At 33.8% G+C, this 18,868-nt stretch overlaps 1 protein-coding gene and 1 non-coding gene across 4 annotated transcripts in view; both read left to right on the plus strand.

The window, feature by feature from the left end:
• iPLA2-VIA (calcium-independent phospholipase A2 VIA) overlaps positions 1–18,868 on the plus strand; it is a 30,790-nt gene that overhangs the window by 635 nt on the left and 11,287 nt on the right. For 2 of the 3 annotated variants that reach the window (XM_072534109.1, XM_072534107.1), the window contains exons 2-9: positions 891–1,092; positions 2,193–2,283; positions 4,845–5,147; positions 7,021–7,394; positions 13,558–13,748; positions 15,680–15,804; positions 17,910–18,159; positions 18,367–18,586. In XM_072534109.1, the coding sequence (XP_072390210.1) occupies positions 891–1,092; positions 2,193–2,283; positions 4,845–5,147; positions 7,021–7,394; positions 13,558–13,748; positions 15,680–15,804; positions 17,910–18,159; positions 18,367–18,586 (1,756 nt within the window). Of the gene's footprint in view, positions 1–75; positions 463–890; positions 1,093–2,192; positions 2,284–4,844; positions 5,148–7,020; positions 7,395–13,557; positions 13,749–15,679; positions 15,805–17,909; positions 18,160–18,366; positions 18,587–18,868 lie in introns of those variants that run through there. The other variant, XM_072534108.1, reaches the window with a different exon arrangement.
• LOC140444794 (U11 spliceosomal RNA) lies at positions 2,690–2,820 on the plus strand. Its single transcript, XR_011951344.1, has one exon. It is a non-coding gene; the product is annotated as a U11 spliceosomal RNA (small nuclear RNA).

An 18,868-nucleotide genomic window follows, 5' to 3' on the forward strand; every position in this document is an offset into this window, starting at 1 on the left:
AGGATAATGTTGATCTCGATTTTATTTCTAGTTTTTTTTAACTAACTACTACAATAATGTTTTTATTTCATATGAATTTGAATAATAATACAAACAGATATTTGTGTAGTGTATGGCTACCTCAAGCAAACATTTTCAAACTTTTGACCAAGGATGTATAGAACATCCTAGCTTTTGACATTTCAATCAGCTGTAGGCCTAAAAAAGAGTTATTTTATTGTTCAAGCCTCTAGGTTATAATAACATAACATGTCAAACTGTGCATTTATAATCATGTTCATGTTTTAAAATAGTTAGTTTGGGTCATCCCAAGAGAACGCGGAACTTGCAATTTCCTGTTAACCTTGGTTTATTTCCAAACTCCAAAATATCTTGAGATAATTGAAATATACATGCGCTTGTTTGTGATATCTATTTCTTATTAAAAAAGGAAAATGTCTGTTTTAGCTTCAGGAATAAATGGTAATTTTTCCTTATTAAATAAATTTAAGATAAAAGCTGTTTTTTAAATTAACTAATAGGTTTTTATAGTTCCCTAAAATAGCTATCAAACCGAGGGACAACATGTCTTTTCTTTACAAATGGCCTCTAAAGGAGATTGTGCTCTAATGTACTGTTTTCAGATATTTAGGTACAACATTTCTGTAGTGGTCTTTTTGTTCTAAATTTAATTTGATATTGGATTTTAATAGCACACTTGGCTTGACAACTGTTTTTGGGTTTTGACTTGTTCAAGAATTCTTCTCCATTCTGATGTATTTAGAGCATCATTTCTCCAATTTCTTATTTTTAAAATTTCAATATTTTGATATATCTGTACCTTATATCTAAGCTTCAGGCTTGCCCTTTGTTATTATATTTAGTACCTACATTTTATATTTTTGTTACAGTTTTGAGGAGTTTGTTAAGTGCAGAACCTCCACCAAATAAAGTAGTAGAAACTCGACCAGACTTTTTTACATCCAGAAGCATCCATTGCAGGGAAGATGGGCTGGTGCTGTATCTACCCTCTACCAATGAAAAGGGAGCAAAAGCGAATTACGAAATTGTTCTTCACCGACCAACTACAGAGACTTTGCACCAGATTTTCAGGTATTATGGTGTATCTGATGTTTTTCCTTTACCAGACACTGGTGTGTTGAAGAATTTTAGGTATTAACTATTTATTTAGCAGTTGAGCTAGTGATGCTGAAGCTAAATAAAATAGGTATGCTTTGTATATATAAGTGAACATTGCCAGCTTGGACAATTATGCTAGAGGTTTGCTTCTAATACAGCTTCATTATTATCTTCAATATAAGGGAAATTTGCGATTTGTTTATACAATGTATTGTTTAGAAGGCAATTGGAGAGTTGTATTAACCAAAGTGTCATTGAAACATAAAGAAAAATTAAATAAGATCATTATAAGTCCAATAAAAGCAATAGGAAGATTATTCCAACAAAACAAGAAAATATTTTCAAAAGAGCTAATAATATAAGGATTTTGTAGGTAATGGTAAAAAAACCTGTTTAAGCAGTTGTTAACAAACTAGGAGATATGAAACGGCTGTTGTTTGATCATTATTTATAAATAATAACAGAAAATCAGAAACTCAGATTAAAGTTTTTATATCCATAAGATTTCATCTCTAAAAATTGACATTTTTGACAAGTTTGACAGTAATAGAAATACAAATGGACTGTATAAAACTAAACGATCCATTTTTTATAAACTTCTATTTGAATTCAATGTTTTTATTGAATTTAACATGAACTGTTGTAAAAACGCTTCGCTTGATGGTCAAAGTGTTACATTTACATGGTGGTTTTATAGTTTATTGGTTTTCTCTGTGTCTATATGAAACAGAAAACCATAAAAATACTTACTACAGTCTCGTCATTATTTTTGGAAATCAAAATATTTATTCTCTTCAACAATAGTTTTAGAAATAGGTTCATCTGTTATTACACAAGTAATTAGAAGGATTATGGCCTTTCATTGATAGGTCTTTGAATCAAAGCTTAATCAAAGATTCGCTTCACTAGCACACAATAAATAATGTTTGTAACACAGATTTGCGTCGTTAGCATTGAACCTGGTAAGGTTTCTTAAAAATAATCTTAACTTTAAGAATCCAAAAGCATTTGAAAACATTGTTTTAAGTTTTTTTGGAACGAAGCAAATTAAAATGTGATGATTAATGTTTCAGCTTATTCCGAACACCTAGTTTAGAGTTAGCAGAAAATAGATTCGTAACTTATAAGGATAAAATACCACAGATTGTAGAAGTAGCCAAAGAGGTGAGTGAAATTTTGTAATTTTTTGTATAAGTATTATAAATTAATTTTACCAATTACAAAAAAGAAGTTTTTGTATTTCGTTGAAGTTTTGTTTATAAGTAACACCCAACCACTGGAAATTTTCTGCTTATAAATTTATCATATATTTGTGTATAATTGTTTGTATATGTATTCCCCATAAAATTACTTGTGTCTTTATTTTAGTATTGATTTGTGAAACAAGATTTATTACACTTGCACAACAAAATTTAGTTTAAATTTTTATTTAATAATATTTCAAAATAAATTTAAATATGTATGTATTTAACTGAAATCTTGGGGTTTTGACAGACAGATGGCAGCACATAAGGTACATCGATATTAATGTTATAATATTTTGTAGCCTGACTTGAATTTGATATAGTTTAAAAAGGGTGCTTGTTACTGGATAGCACACGAGTCCTTATGGGCTGGTGGGGTATGGTAATCAAGACATACCCAGCATGTAATTTTTGTTCCTGTGGGGCTGTTTCTTGGCAATGTCTCAGAGACGCCCCCTCCTAATGAATTTGAAAAAAATACTGATGTCATAAAAAGCTCAAGTCTCAAGTAGAGTATTTTTATTTTATCATCCCTTTAAAGTATAACTATAGCCTTTCTCTTGATTATCATTAATATTCATTAAGCAGTTCTTCAAGATGATTTTTAATCTGTTTAACTTTCCTCGCCTTCCTGGCTTCCAGTGATTTTTCAAAACGTCTGATACCAGCTGGGATGAATGGATGAATGCTCACTTGTTTTCTTAGTTTTTACACTCACAATAATTATTGTGGGGAGAAAACTATGATCAAATTGTTATTGGTTAGTTATATTTTGATGCCTTTGGGGTTATTTTAAAAATTTAATGAAAGAAAAATATAAGCATATACATTATATATAATTATTTTTAACACTTACAAACTTTTGCTGTTTTAATGTGTTGTACCAAATCTACCTTCTGGGTATTTGTAAAGGTTCTGAGTAAAGGTACATTTTTATTGAACTTTATTGTATTTGAATTTAGAACATGCATGATATTTGCGTCATTTGCATAATTCGCACTCAGGTTGTACTTTTCCCCCTTGATTTGCATTGGGCTGCTGTCTGATATTATCCAATATTAAGTTTTTCAACTGTCTTTGTAGTCAGCCTGGAGTATATGGTTATGTTACTTATACTCCTCTTTTTATGAGGTTCTACTAGTTCCTTCCCCAATTCCAAAAGGACCAATCGCCTTTTGTGGTATCATTCTGATTTCAAATCTGGGTGTAGCTGTTTCCATAAAACAAAGGCATTCACTGCAGCAATGTCCATAAATTTTATAAGGAGAACAGCTTTTATATTTGTTGGATTGTCTTTTACAGCTGTATTCTTCTTTTTCTAGTTCCATGACTGAAGCAGCTCTAAATAGTGATGTAGTCGATTTTCCGTACCCTTGTCTTAGATTTTCCAGCCCTGTTGTTCTTCAACCAGGACCACGCTTACCTTGGATCTTTCCCAAAAGTTCATATTTTTTCAGGATGTCTCATAATACAAACCTGGTATTCCCGCTTGCGTCTCTTTATTATATTGACCGGTTGTGTTGTGTTGTTCAGGCGACTACGGTATATTCTGCAAGCATCTTATCTAAGATATCAGTCGCGTCCTAGGTGGCATTATAGTGGGAAATTATCCCCGGTTTTTGTGTGTTTCTTCCGAAACGATGCCACTGTGTTCAGAAGATAGCAATATACCGCCTCTGTTTTTTTGGAACATACTATACTATGGCAAGTTCTGGCTGATATGCAAAAACAGCAGAATGACGAATGATGAAACCTTTATTTTTCTTTACACACTGTAAGGTCTCGGTCGAATAAGTCTTCAGCCAACTCCAAAGTAATAAGAAAGTTGCCTTGGTTCATTGCCGGAGCATTTCTCTATTTTCCCAAATATATTTGCAAGTTTTTGTACTAGGAAGTCTCTGAGTCAGCAAGAATTCAAATTGATATGCCGTACTGGCAGGCTTACTTTTTATGTAGACCCTGAAAGAACATCTACCACGAAACGGTACCAGTAGCTCATCTACTGTCATGTGTGATCCCGGTTTGTAATACATTTGACAGTTTTTTATAAAAAATTTATATATATCGTACAGGTGCCATTTTATCTATTCTTCTCTCTAGTCTTGTGTTTTTATCATCTAATTGCATCCACCTGGACATGTGCGTAAATCTACGTCGAGGCATTGTTGCCGAAAAAATTGAACACATCAACTATTATACTGCTTTGTTAACTTGGAGAGTGACACTAACTTAGTTGGTTAGCTCTTGACCAACTTTATCGCTGAAGTCTCCTATGATAATTTTTATGGCATTCTTCTGGCCATGCTATGGCGATTTTTAGATTCTCATATAATAGGTCTTTCATATTATCTCTTTTATCTTCAGTAAGAGCATGGATGCAAACAAACATTATAGTGGTAAGCAATCGGCAGACAAAACAATAATGTCTATTCTAGAAATCTCCCACCCTCTATTTGACTATTTAAATTGTCTTATTTTCAGATGTGCAACATTCACAGTTTACAAAAAGTCTGCGACGTCGTGTTGGAACACCCCACGTGGACTCTAGCACATCTCGCCGCCCACTTTGCATTGTACGACTGCTTTAGCGACTCTACGGTGAATAGTCTCCTCAACAGCACCGAGATCGAAACGGGGATGTCTCCATTGCAGGTCGCCATTACCACCCAAAATATTAAAACCATTCAAATAATGATAGCTGCGAATTGTTCTCTGGAACATCTAGACTACGAAGGGAATTCCGTTTTTCATTACGCCGCTAGTACCACCAAGGAAATTATTAACGTAAGTACTACAATTGTATATACTCAACTTAGTACTATTTTCACTGAACCTAGTTCCAACTGTACTTCATTAATATATATATATATATATATATATATATATATATATATATATATATATATATACAAGAATTACTGGATATTAGTGACTGTCAATATAAACAAATAACACAGTTTATTAGGGTTGCAGTCAGAAAATTGGCCGGGATGTTAATGAAACACTCTTATGACTTTTTGTCCAGCTTTCGGAATGGTTTTATTCCTTTTTCAAGACACTGTAATAAGAAAAAGTGTAAATATTTATAAAATATCACAAATCTTCAGTGCAACTTACTAGTCGTTGAGATTATTTATAAAAGCATAGACACTCAACATTAATAACACACACATAAAATATAAAATAGTGGACAAAATACATTTTAAAATTCTTTAAAATTTAGGTAAAAATAGTAAAAATTTTGTTGTCATCTTTTACTGGTGTGTTTTAACTCTGGCACATAGAGAACAAAAAGAAAAAATCCTATGATTAAAAAGTAATTAGGTGTACTTAATATCATATTTCTTTTTAAGAAATACTAGAGGCCCATCTCAGGTGATTTTAATTTTTAAACATGTCTTAATGGTATGCAACATGTTATGCATATAACTGTAATTTGTGTGGGTACGGGTACAGGTAGATATTAATTTTATTTTGGATGTTTTTCCAGTAGGTAACAATAAATGTTGCTCAGTTTATCTATGTCTGACTTTTTATTGATGTACTCGATTTTATGGAACACATTTCCAAGAAAACACGTTTTGAATGGTCCTTTTCCTTTGCCAAAATACAGGAATCCTCCAAATTAAATTCATGTTTCAACATTAATGCATGTTCTGTCAATGCACATGCATTTATTTTTTTGGTTTTTATATCGCTACGATGTGAGATCACCCTACTGTGAAAATTACGAGGTGATTCTCCTATATATATTTTGTTACAATTATTACACGGTATAGAATAAACAACATTCGATGACCTTTTCACAATACAGGAGTCAGGCAACAAATTCTAAACAATTTTATAAATTAGTAAAACACTTCTTGCTGGAACACTGTTTCTATAGTATACAGGAATTTGTTTGTTTGAACTCCTAGTGTGGTCGTCTTTATGAAAACTATTTTACACCTAACTGAATTGCTTTTTTTTATATTTTTATATTTCTAAAACATAATGACGGTATTAGATTTTTGTGTAGATACAGGGCAGCGGCAAGCCGCTTATACGTATTTCAACCTCTTTTGGCAGTGGCTATACCGCTCTGAGGAGACCCAAAGAGGTTGAAATAGGTATAAGCGGCTTGCCGCTGCTCTGTATCTACATATACAAAAATCTAATACCGTAATTATGTTTTATTTCTTTACTCTGTTTGGAGTACTAGAAACTGAATTCGCTACGAATTTTGACCATCATGAACGGCAGGTGGAATGCAATTTTTAGATTCCCTTGCCGAGTAATTTATCAAGCTGTTTGCTTTGCAAGTTTTAGAAGGCACAGTGGTAAAAATTTGAATTCGGTTTCGCCAGGTAGAAATCGTCTGATTTTTCTATTTGTTTTTTATATTTCTATTTTTCACTGTATATGTTATATTCTGTGGTTTTGTATTATTTCTTAGTTATTTCCTGTGTATAAATAAGTGACTTATTTATATTGTGACATGACATGTCGTGTTTACTATGTAAAAATTGTCAATAAACGTATCTATCTATCTATTGACCGCTCACCATAGAATATGTGAGGAACTCGTATGCTTTCTTAAGATTAATCCTGTAATCTCCGTCAGCTCCATGTCTTGCATAAAATCAAATTGATTATCGGATATTTCTGTTTCTTTCAGGCACTTTCCCAAACAGCTACTCAACGCTCTCTAAACGCTCGCAACAAAAACGGCCACACTCCCCTTCACATGGCGTGCTTGGCAGACAAATGCGACTGCGTCACGGCCCTCATACTCGCAGGAGCCGACGTTAACATTGCGGCAACGAAAAACGAAAATCCCGATACACTTACGACGGAACCAAGCTACGTAGCCAATTACTTACAGAAAAACCCGAACACTTTTTACTCGAAAGACATGAAAAACGGAGGGACTCCTCTACATTGGGCCAGTTCTAGACAGGTCGTAGAAGCCTTAATCGATGTCAATTGTCATATAAACTCGTTGAATTTCGAATTTAAGACGGCACTGCACGTGATGGTCGAAAGAAATCGGTAAGTTACATTTTTGTAGGTAGAGTATTTATTTAACTAATAATCAATACAAATATTGTTTGTAGCAAGTAAAAAAAATACATAGGATATAAAAAAGGAATATAAAACGTAACTTAAAACGTAACTTATATCACAAACAAGAACACATATTAAACAGAAAAATATTTACGGTTAGTAGTTCAGTGAATGTTCTGCAATGAGTCATATATTCTCCTGATCCGTAAAAACAATGTTTTAGAAGATAATTTTTTATAACTTTATCGAAACTTACAGCTTAGCTGTTTAATACTGTATGGTAAAATATTGTAATAGTTATAATTAAGGCAATTTTTTTCTGAAAGACTTACAGCGATTTGTTCCTAGGTAGTGACAGTTTCGTGTATTGTGAGCGAGGACATGAGACTGCTTTATTAAATGGGCACGTTTTCTGTGAATTTCAGTTAGAACTTGAAATATCAACAGAGTCGATAGCGGCATGATTTTGAATTTAATAAAGAAAGGTCGGCAGTGTTCTAGATAACTGAAGGGGTAAGTGGATGAAGGGAGTAAGTGACATTTTTTAAGAAAATGAGTTATCCACATGTATGAAGGTGGTAAGTGCTAAATTAAATTTTCCGCTTATCCCCAGCCTTCTATGATTTAAAATAACTGAGATAGCCAGCGTATGAAGGAGGTAATTGACCATACTACTTTAAATATCTAGTGAATGAAGGAGGTAAGTAACAAGATAAAGTACTTACTTCCTTCATCCATACCAAAGAGAATAAAAATTGTGACATACCTCCTTCATGTATTCGTCAGCTGCCATAATAAAACGGCAACATTAGTGATATCATTTTTTTCTGATTCAAATATAGCCAAATAACATAAAAACCTACGGGAAGACCTAAGGGATGACCTACATTTCTAAAATAGGCCAAGTAAAACCCGCTAAAACCGTTAACTCTGGGATTTTGTGCAATGAAAATTGCCGCTACAAGTGTTTTGTGTATCGCTACAGTCAATAACTGTAGAAGAAAGGGAATCAATATTCTCTTCCTACTACAAACTAGATGTAAATGCAAAAAACTGCCTTCTTTTTAAGAGCATTAAAAAAAGGGAACAATGACAAAGAAAACTGGAGCCTTAAAGCATAAAACTGCCACCTACCAATACAATGTAACTTCTAGTGGCCGGCAAAGTACCGTATGCAAACGGGCTTTCATTTCCTTGTTTGCAATCAGCTTGAAAAAGGTTGACCTGATTCAAACTTCAATAAAATCAGGGAAAAATGCCCCTGAACCGGACAGAAGGGGAAAATACGCAGTCAGACCTAACAAGACCCCTGCTGAAGTTGCTGCTTACGTCATTGAGCATATTTCCAGTTTCCCAGCAGAAGAGTCGCACTACTCCAGGCATTGTAATATTCACAAAAAATATCTTTCACCGCAACTTTCGATCCCTAGAATGCATAAACTTTAAAGAAGAAATGAAAAATTTCAAATAAAAGAGGCTACATACCGATTCATTTTTAATGATGAATTTAATCTGTCTTTTGGTTATCCCAAAAGGGATACATGTAGCACATGCGATTCTGGCAAAAGTAAGCAAGAGCACGCTGAAAATTACAAATCAGCGTTTGAATCTCAAAAAGCAGATCGAGAATTTGCTAGCAAATCAGAGAACACTGTGTATGTAACATTAGATCTACAGCAAACTATGCCCCTACCTAGGCTTAGTACCTCGAAAGCCTTTTATCTTAGACAAATGTGGTTTTAAAACTTAGGAATCCACATAATAACCAAAAATGTGGAAAAAACTGTTTTCTGCACATGGACGGAAAATCAAGCTTCCAGAGGTAGCTCGGAAATTTTTAATTGTTTTCTACGAACAATCGAAGTGGATCCAGCCTTCAAAGGAAAAGATCATCTAATTTTGTGGACCGACTCGTGTGCCGGGCAAAATAAAATTTTTTTGATAGTATATCTGTTTCAGTATCTTGTGGGCAAAAGCATCTTTAAAACGATTGAGCACAAGTTTCCAGAAGTAGGACACTCGTACTTAGACTCGGATAGAGCATTTGGACATATTGAGAAACGACTAAAGAAACATCAAAACATTTACATCTCTGATGAATATCGTGATGAGATTGTTTCTTCAAACAAGAAAAATATGGTGATAGACATGCAACATCACTTTAGAGACACGGAAAATATGAAAACCATGAAACTAATGAATAGAAAAAAAGATCTTCTTAATGAAAAGGTTAATTTCAAAACTGGAATCAAGTGGATTGGCGTAGATGTCTTTGGATCATACCTTTTCAAGGAGTCTTACGATTACTACACACCTTTCAAAATGGTATGTACCCTCATGCAGAAAAATTTCCCATCCCTTCTACCTGAACAATTCAACATTCCAAGACATATCCAAAATACTGGATCCTTAAGCAAAGAAAAGGTAGACAACCTAAAAGAACAGCTTTGCTTTATTCCAGAAAGGGATAAGTGGTATTATGAAGTCATCATAGAGCAACAAACATTTTAAGAAGGTGGTACAATATCCTTAGACTGATTAAAAAGCTGCTTAGAAATTCAGTGTTTGTGATTCCTTTGTAAAACCAAAAATATAAGTGTTTATTTGACATCCATGTTATTTTTTTCCTGATTATAGCGCTTATTCAAAAGAAAATGCAAATATTTATCCTAGATAAAGGAGGTAAGTCCACATACCCCCTTTATTTTGGCATAGACATAATTTCTAACACAAAAAAGTTTTTGGCTAAAAGAGGTAAGTACAAATATATATTTTTCAAATAAGTTTTTAAAAATCGGGGAGATTTTTGTTTTCACAATAAAATTTATACATATCCTACCTGTGAGAATAAAAAAAAATCGGTTTAAAAAATCGATTAATAAAAAAGTTCCAGCGATAAAACTTTGAAGTTAAATTTCTCAAAAACTCAGTTTTGTTACTTACTCCCTTCATCCACTCACCCCTTCAACTAACCCCTGCTAAAATCCTGATAGCTTTCTTTTGCATTCTAAAAGTTTGAAGTGCATTTGTTGAATTGCCCCATTGTTGGAATAAAATTGTTGTTTGATAACCTTTTTAATCACTTTCCCAAAAGTAGAAACAATGCTTATGTGTCTGTAATTGTCAGTTTTTGAGGAATCGCCTTTTTTGTAGATAGGTAGTAATTTTGAGTATTTTAGTGCTTCTGGAGATACTCCAGTTGATAGAATTAATTTAATAAGATGAGTAAAGTGCTAAAACTATTTGGTAAGTTTCTTTTAAAATTTTGTTATTAATTTCTTGAACGTCCCTACAATTAGAATTACTAAGAGACTTTATTATTTGAGAGACCTCTTCTTCCACAATGGGACGAAAAAAAAGGACTTGCTCGGAGAAGGATAATTTCTATAATTGAGGAGGACATCGACATTAATAGTGGGAAGAGATGTAATTATATTCTGTGCAATTGTAGTAAAAATTGATTTATTTCGTCTGGAGGTAGATCAGGTTGTACTGAACTGGATCTTGTGTTGTTTCTTTCGAAATTTACTATTTTCCAGCAGTCTCTAGGTTTATTATTGGAATTAGTAATAAAATTTCAGTAAGCTGACTTTTTAGCAATTTGTAATTGCCGATTATATTCAAATTTTTGTTGTTTATACACTTTGAACAAATCGGGATCCTTAGTGTCATCTGCAATGTGTTTAATAAGAGAAAGATTAGATCTGTAAGACCTTAATTCATTATTAAACCATTGCGCGGGTGTTTTCTCAGCAGTTTGTCGTACTTTTTTTAGTTAAAAATGCTTTAATATTAAATTGTTATAAGTGTCGGTAAGAAAGACTGTCAAAAAATAAGGATCATTATTAATATCATAGAAAAAGTCCATATTTGTACTTTCTAGCGCACGTTTAAGTCAACAACTTTATGCTCAGAGTCCATAAATAAAAATTGAGCTCCATGGTCAGAAAAACAAGGTTCAAATACGCCTACTATGTAGATATTTTCAGATAAATTTGTCATAATATTGTCGATGCAACTACTGAACGGGGATGTGATTCTAGTATAATGGTTTATAGTTACTTTTAGACAATTGCAACTCCACCTTGTTTCTTTTTTACAATACAAAAGAAATTAGCTAATGGAAAGCCGGAGATGCTAATTAATTTTAAATTTTCTTCACTTTGCCAGTGGTCCGAAAAACATATGATGTCATTTAAATTTTGATCCGCAAGAAAAGAATTGATCATATCTACTTTATTTGAAATACACTGCAAATTTACATGAAACATGTTTACCGTACATTGTCGAATTAGTTTATTTTGATAAAATTTTCTAGGTTTCTTTCTCCGTCCTCTTTATGTGCTGAAAATGTCTTTTGAAGTTAGTTATTGAAGTTTTTAGTATTTATTTATTTTTGTTTTATATTTATTATTTTATATTTTAATTTTTATATTATTTATTTAGTATTAGTATTGAAGTAGGTTATTGTAGGCCCGAGGAATAGATGAAAACTTCTCGATCGAACTTGTTTTGCTAGTTATTAATTAATTAACATTAGAAAGAGATGCAGAGATGCAATATTTTTAAAAACTTGTGGGTAAAAGGACAGCTGGAAGAAAAAAAGTTTATTTAAATTAAATTCACATGAAACTCCCAAAGATTTATTACATTTTGATTTTTTTTTTTGTAAATATTAAATTAAATTTTAATATTTTATGTTGGTATGTACAGTTCCCGTCATATAAAACTGGTACAATTTTTTTCCCAATGTAAACCTGTGTTCAAATTTGGTTCGTGAATCAATTCGTTGTTGCAATCACAGATAACGGAATTGCACTAAATCTAAATAAAAAATAACGTTCAAAAATGTTTAAAGTTTTTATATAGGCATTATTATTATCATTAACAACAAAAAACCGTATCTAAAATAAATTTATTAACCAGAGAGAGGGTTGCGTTAATGCCCAAAATGTTTAAAGGACATTTAAACGTAGGGTATTGGCACAGGGAACATTGGAATGCATCTACTGTAATTTTATAATGTGTCTGTCGCACATCCCTCCTTTTAGCTGATTTGATACAATATTTCATTGAACTGGCAACGTATAATGCAATATTGGACACAACAAAATCCTGGAAAGGGCGAAACACTTTAGATATCTGGGTAGCTGGATTGACTGCAGGGTTGAAAGTGACGAGGAAATTTCGACCAGAATAGAACTCGCACGGAAAAACTTCATTAACTGGCGTTCTGTATTATGCAGTAGAAGTCTGTCGTTGACCACACGTCTAAGAGTATTGAAGTGCTACGTCTGGTCCACTTTGTTCTATGGATGTGAAACCTGGACAACAAAAATAAAAAATCTTAACAAATTAGAAGCGTTTGAGTTATGGTGTTACCATCGCATGCTCAGAATTCCGTGGACAGCACACATATCTAAAGAACGCGTGCTAGAGACCGTGCACAAAGAGCGAGAATTGATCAACATCATCAAAACGAGAAAGGTCCAAGACTACGGTCATATAATGAGAGGACCTAAATATCGCTTACTCCGGTTAATCATTCTGGGCAAAATCGAAGGAAAACGTTGGGTCGGAAGAAAACAACTGTCCTGGCTGCATAACATTAGACAATGGACAGGTCGAACGGTCGAGGAACTGTTTCATCTAGCTGCCGACCGAGAATCATTTCATTAGCTTGTCAATATGACGATAGCCAACGCTTGAATACAAGCACGGCACACAAAGAATGCAACGTTACCCTAGAAATTAGAATGACATATGTGACAAGATCAACTTACACAACAAGAAAAACACGATTTTGTGTTTGTGTGAAGAGTTGTACCAGTTTTTTATGACGCGAACGGTACTATATAATAGCGTATATAATTGTACTATATAATTGATTTTATACCTACCATAGAACGTACGCTTTCACTAGTTAAAGAGCCTTGAAAAAATCGTAAATAAACATCCAAAACCTCGCCAAATTAACGATGTAATGTGTTTTTCTTCTGGCTGTTCTCGTATCCACTATTTTCTCAAAAAAATTAAAGATATATGACGTCAATTATGAATAAAATAACTTAAAATGACTACAAAAACATATTTGCTGTGTTGAAAATACATGTAGTATGTTAACTTCAATTAAGTAATATTTTTTAAGGCTGGATTGTGTGGTGGCTCTTTTAAGTAGACAAGCCAACGCTAATTTGGGCGATAAGGATGGAAATAGACCTCTACATTTAGCGGTGAAAGCAAACAATATTGCTATAATTCAGGCGCTGATTATTTTCGGAGTAGACCTAAATATTTTGAACAACAAAGGCGAAACGGCTAGACATATGATAACTGCAGGTAAGCCTTATTCCGTATGTATTGTTTTATAATTGAAGAACTCATTTTTAAAATGTTTTTCATTTAAAATTACAATTTTGTCTGTTTTTATATTTCTGAATGCATTAAATTATCATTTATTTATACAAGAATGTTTATTATGATTCTGAAATTATTATTCAAATACAAATGTGGTTTATTCCTATTGAAAACTCTCCACCAAAGCGTTTTGAATCTCCCTTGTTGCTATTTCCAATTGTGACATAAGGATACATATACATTGAGTATACTGACACAGTTTATAATGTAGTAGCAACCCGACCTGAACCAACTTTATCGTTGTTAAGTTATACAATAAATTAAAAAGTATAATCCGTATTTCTTTTGGTAAAGTGAACCGATTTGAAATGTCTTTATTACTTCTTCTTCAAGTGCCCTGTCCGTTGCGAACGTTGGCTATCAACATGGCAATTCTGATCTTGTTTGCGGCGCTTCTGAATAGTTCGACCGATGTGAGCCCGAACAACTTTCGCAGATTTTGGAGCAACGAGTGTTTTCTCCTGCCTGGCCCTCGCTTACTATCTATTTTCTATTTTCCCTTGGACAATCAATTGCAATAGACGATACTTATCGTGTCTCAATATGTGGTGTAGATATTCAAGCTTTCTTTGTTTGATTGTGCTCACGATTTCTTTCTCCTTTCCGATTCTTTGGAGTACCTCTATGTTGGTGACATGTTCGGTCCAGGATATACGAAGAATGCGTCGGTACACCCACATTTCGAATGCTTTTAGTTTTCTCGTGAGCGTCTCTGTCAGCGTCCAGGCCTCCATACCATATAGTAAGATCGGAAAAATGTGGAATTTAACTAGTCGTAGTTTTAGGGGAAGAGACAAACCCTTGCTTATGAGGAACTTTTTCATATTGTTAAATGCTGCTCTAGCTCGTTCTATTCTCGCCTTAATTTCTGTGGCCTGTTCCCATTTTGCATTTACGTTGGTGCCAAGGTACACATAAGATTCTACATGGTTAATTAGTATGTTACTTATCCGTAATTGTCGAGCAGGTTGTTGCTGTTTGCTTATCAGCATCCACTTTGTCTTCTTGAAATTGAGGCTCAGGCCGTATTCCTCACTAACTGAATAAACTCTTTCCATTACCTGTTGTAATTCGTCTATGCTACTGGCAAGAATCACCGTGTCGTCGGCATATCTTATATTGTTTGTTAACTCGCCGTTTATTTTTATGCCCTCATTTGCATTTTCCATACATTTGTTAAATATTTCCTCCGAATAAATATTGAATAGGAGTGGGGATAATATACACCCCTGACGGACACCTCTTTTGATCTGCACTCTTCCAGTGAGTTCTTTCTCAATTTTTGCTCTTGCTATTTGACCCCAGTATAGGTTTGCCACAATTCGAATGTCCTTGTCGTCAATACCTGTCTTTCGCAGAATATCCATCAATTGTTCATGATTGATATTGTCAAATGCTTTTCTAAAATCCACAAAGCACAAATACACGCCCTTATCAACGTCTCTACACCGCTGTATAAGCACCTGCAGAGCGAAAACTGCTTCTCTAGTTCCAAGTGCTTTTCGAAAACCAAACTGCGATCTATCGATATTTGACTCACATTTATCATATATCCTTCTATGAATGATCTTAGTGAACGCTTTAGTGACATGATTGATCAAGCTTATAAGCCGGTAGTCATCACAGATCTGGGCATTTGGTTTCTTCGGGATTGTAATAAATGTTGACTGTAGTCAGTTCTCCGGGATTTTACCGCTATTATATATGTTGTTAAAAAGTAAAACTAGATTATCAAGGAACTGTTTGTCTGATTTACATAGGATCTTTAATATTTCGCAGGGTACATTATCCGGATCTGTTGACTTATTGTTTTATTCTTTATTACTATCATTTATTTCTATTCTACTTTATAGAAAATGAGCCGCAGTTGCTGTATTATCTGGCAGCCGTCGGTGCCAAAAGGTGCGAAAAAGGAATGGAGCGCTGTACTGAGGGCTGCTCTCCATCCGGCACGTATGAGGGTATTCCTCCACCAAAGGTAAGTTTTTGACAACAGGATTATATATTTTTGTATTAAAGTATTAGTTAGAGTGTGATAAAGTTATTTTCAATCCTATTTTTGTTATAAATTGTCATTGGAACTTTAGATTGCTTTATTTTATAAGTTAAGTATAGGCGATGGTAAAATTTAAGGTACTTTATAAGGGATAAAAAATACCAAAATATCAAAGACAATGTTTCATATTTTTACTGATTTAAAGCAATATTTTAGGAAAAAAACATGACAAAATAGCAAATAATTTGGAATAATTCAAACTCAAACATTAAGAACTATCAAACAAAGTCTGTTGCCGCGGAAACAAACTACTAAGAGAAGAGGCCAAGTGATCCTATCCAGTTTGCGACTTGGACAGACAAAGATTGTAACGATTATTTTTCCTATCACATAGGGTATTACTATAAGGGGTTGAAAATTGGGGACAGAAATTATTGGGGTAGAGATAGGGTAAGCAAAATAAACCGTAACGTTTGCGAACGGCTACTCAGGGTTTATTTGGAGAGCTGGGGTCATGGATAAGTGAATAACAAGATGGGATGGGAAAAACAATAAAATTCTTCCAAACTTAAACATAAAAAATACTACCTAATTAAGAACCTACAAACTTCTTAAAATGTACCTAACAAAAAATAAAAATTAGGAAAGCAGATTAATGAATTAAGGGCTCAAATATTCCACCTCCTCGTGCTAAACAGTAACCAAATATTTCACAGATTTTTTCTCGTATTTTGGAGTAGGGCTTGTGTATTGCTTGCAGAGAAATGAAGTATTTTTACCTTTAATTCGACTAGGTTTGTGGCCCTTTTAAACTGACGCCTATAAATGTTTTTATTGAGAAAACTCCAAAAAAAGAAATCGTTAGGCGCTAAGTCACAGGATCTAGCGGGCATTTAATTATACCACGTGTACTTATCCGTCGATAAGGAAACGTTTGATTGAAGAAGTCAATAGTTGCTCTAGAGTTGTGAGCCGAACACCCATCCTGTTGGAAATAAATCTGAAAATTAACGGGAAGGCGTCCAACTGCCGGAATGATCTCATTCTCTAAAAGTTGTAAATAATTGGGCTCGTTTAGGTTTCCATCGATAAAAAATGGACCGACAATATGGTCACCTAACATCCCAGTCCAATCATTTAACTTTTGCGGATGCTGCGTTCGCACTGCAACACTGAGGTGCTTATTTTTCCGAGAATAATACCTTGCCACGGATGGATTGTGTTTTTATGTAATGAAAATGAAGATTCGTCAGAAAATAAAATATTTTTTAAAAAGTGTACATTTTCATTCTGTTTATCTAACATAAATTCACAAAACTTCATCCGCCTAAAGTTCTTGTGTTGGTTGTATCTTAAAACAGTGATACCGATTCCTTTTGAGAACTCGCTGGACAGTTCGAGCATTCACGTTAACTTCCCTAGCAATTTGTACACTATTGCAGGGTTTACTAGCTTCCACAAAAGCACAAATATCAATATCCCTGTTTTGACGCTCCTCATCGACAGGTCTAACACGTGGTTCATTACCTTCATGACACTTTTTAGAACTGTTTACACACATCCCGAAGTTTGAAAATGTTTAATGGTATTTTTAACTGTTGTAACACTTGGTGAGGGTATATTTTCGAAGGCAACAATAAATAAATCAATTACTTCGCGTATCGAATGACTCTGAAAGTACCATGTTACAAGTTGCACTTTTTCTTGGACGGTATACAACGTAATAGGCATTTTATTAATTATTTATTTATTCTTTCAGAACTTTGTTTAAAATTTTTAATGTCAATGTGACAATTACGACAATTCGTACCTATACCGTGATCTGTATAAATAGAGCTCCCTATGTACTAGAACGACAACAACAGTTACCTAATACCTTTACAGAATGTTTAAGTGAAAATAATTCATCTAAAATATTCTTAATTTTTTACGTGCCATATCGTGCCATATGACTGAGTAACCAAATTTGATATTAACTTTGTGTTCCTCTTTCACATTTCATGTAAATACAGTTCAGTGCTAATATCCCTTTGATTTGAAGCAAATTGTAAATACATTTTTTTTCATATTTGAACACTCTGTTTTAGGTAATTGGACAGACCAATCGAGATATACTAAATGCAATGCTTTCTGTGGCGGGTATGGAAGTCGCTGCCGAAAAACACAAAAACGGCCACATTCCTAGAAGCGGTCGACTTTTGTGTTTAGACGGTGGAGGAATTAGAGGCCTGATCTTAATTCAGATGCTGTTGGAATTGGAGCACCTCTTTGGAAAACCCATTAAAGACAGTTTTGACTGGCTCGCCGGCACCAGCACTGGTGGAATTCTGTGCTTAGGTAGGATACTTGTTACTTTATAACCTTTTTTGCTGTTTTATAAGTTTTAATGCAAGTTGATTTAATTCCATCGATCCAGCTAGTTAAGTAGTAGAACTATAACGATTTTTCCTTTCAAATATTTCATTAGAGCTTTGGTTTGTCGAGCAATTTGTATTAAATGTGTTAGAATACAACGGAGGAACATTCAGTTATGTATATTTTCAGCTATTGCCACTGGTAAATCGATGAAGGAATGCCTTTGTCTATATTTTCGATTAAAGGAACAAGCTTTTATTGGTATACGACCGTATTCCAGCGAAAACTTAGAAAATATTTTGAAGGACACGTTTGGCACAGAAACTGTGATGTCTGATATTAAACATCCTAGAGTAATGGTAACGGGAGTCTTGGCCGATAGGAAACCGGTGGAACTTCATCTTTTTAGGTATGTATCATTGTTTTATAGCAATGTATGATTACGTAAACCATAAATATATAACTTAATATGGTAAAATTGTGTGCAGATATCTACAGGAGTCGATATGAGTCAGTTGAAGCTGTCAGGCACATGTCTAAAAACACTGCCTGTCCGAATTGGTGCGATAACAGGTGGAAAATTCGGCACATGTTGGTTTGTGATGGTTAGTCACTGTTTTTATGTTGTCATGGCAGCCCATACCCGTTTAAAGTACATTAAAGAAGAATGGATTTGTCTTTTGACTTTGTA

The sequence above is a fragment of the Diabrotica undecimpunctata genome, chromosome 6 (genome assembly GCF_040954645.1).
Source record: "Diabrotica undecimpunctata isolate CICGRU chromosome 6, icDiaUnde3, whole genome shotgun sequence".
Classification (NCBI taxonomy): Eukaryota; Metazoa; Arthropoda; class Insecta; order Coleoptera; family Chrysomelidae; genus Diabrotica; species Diabrotica undecimpunctata.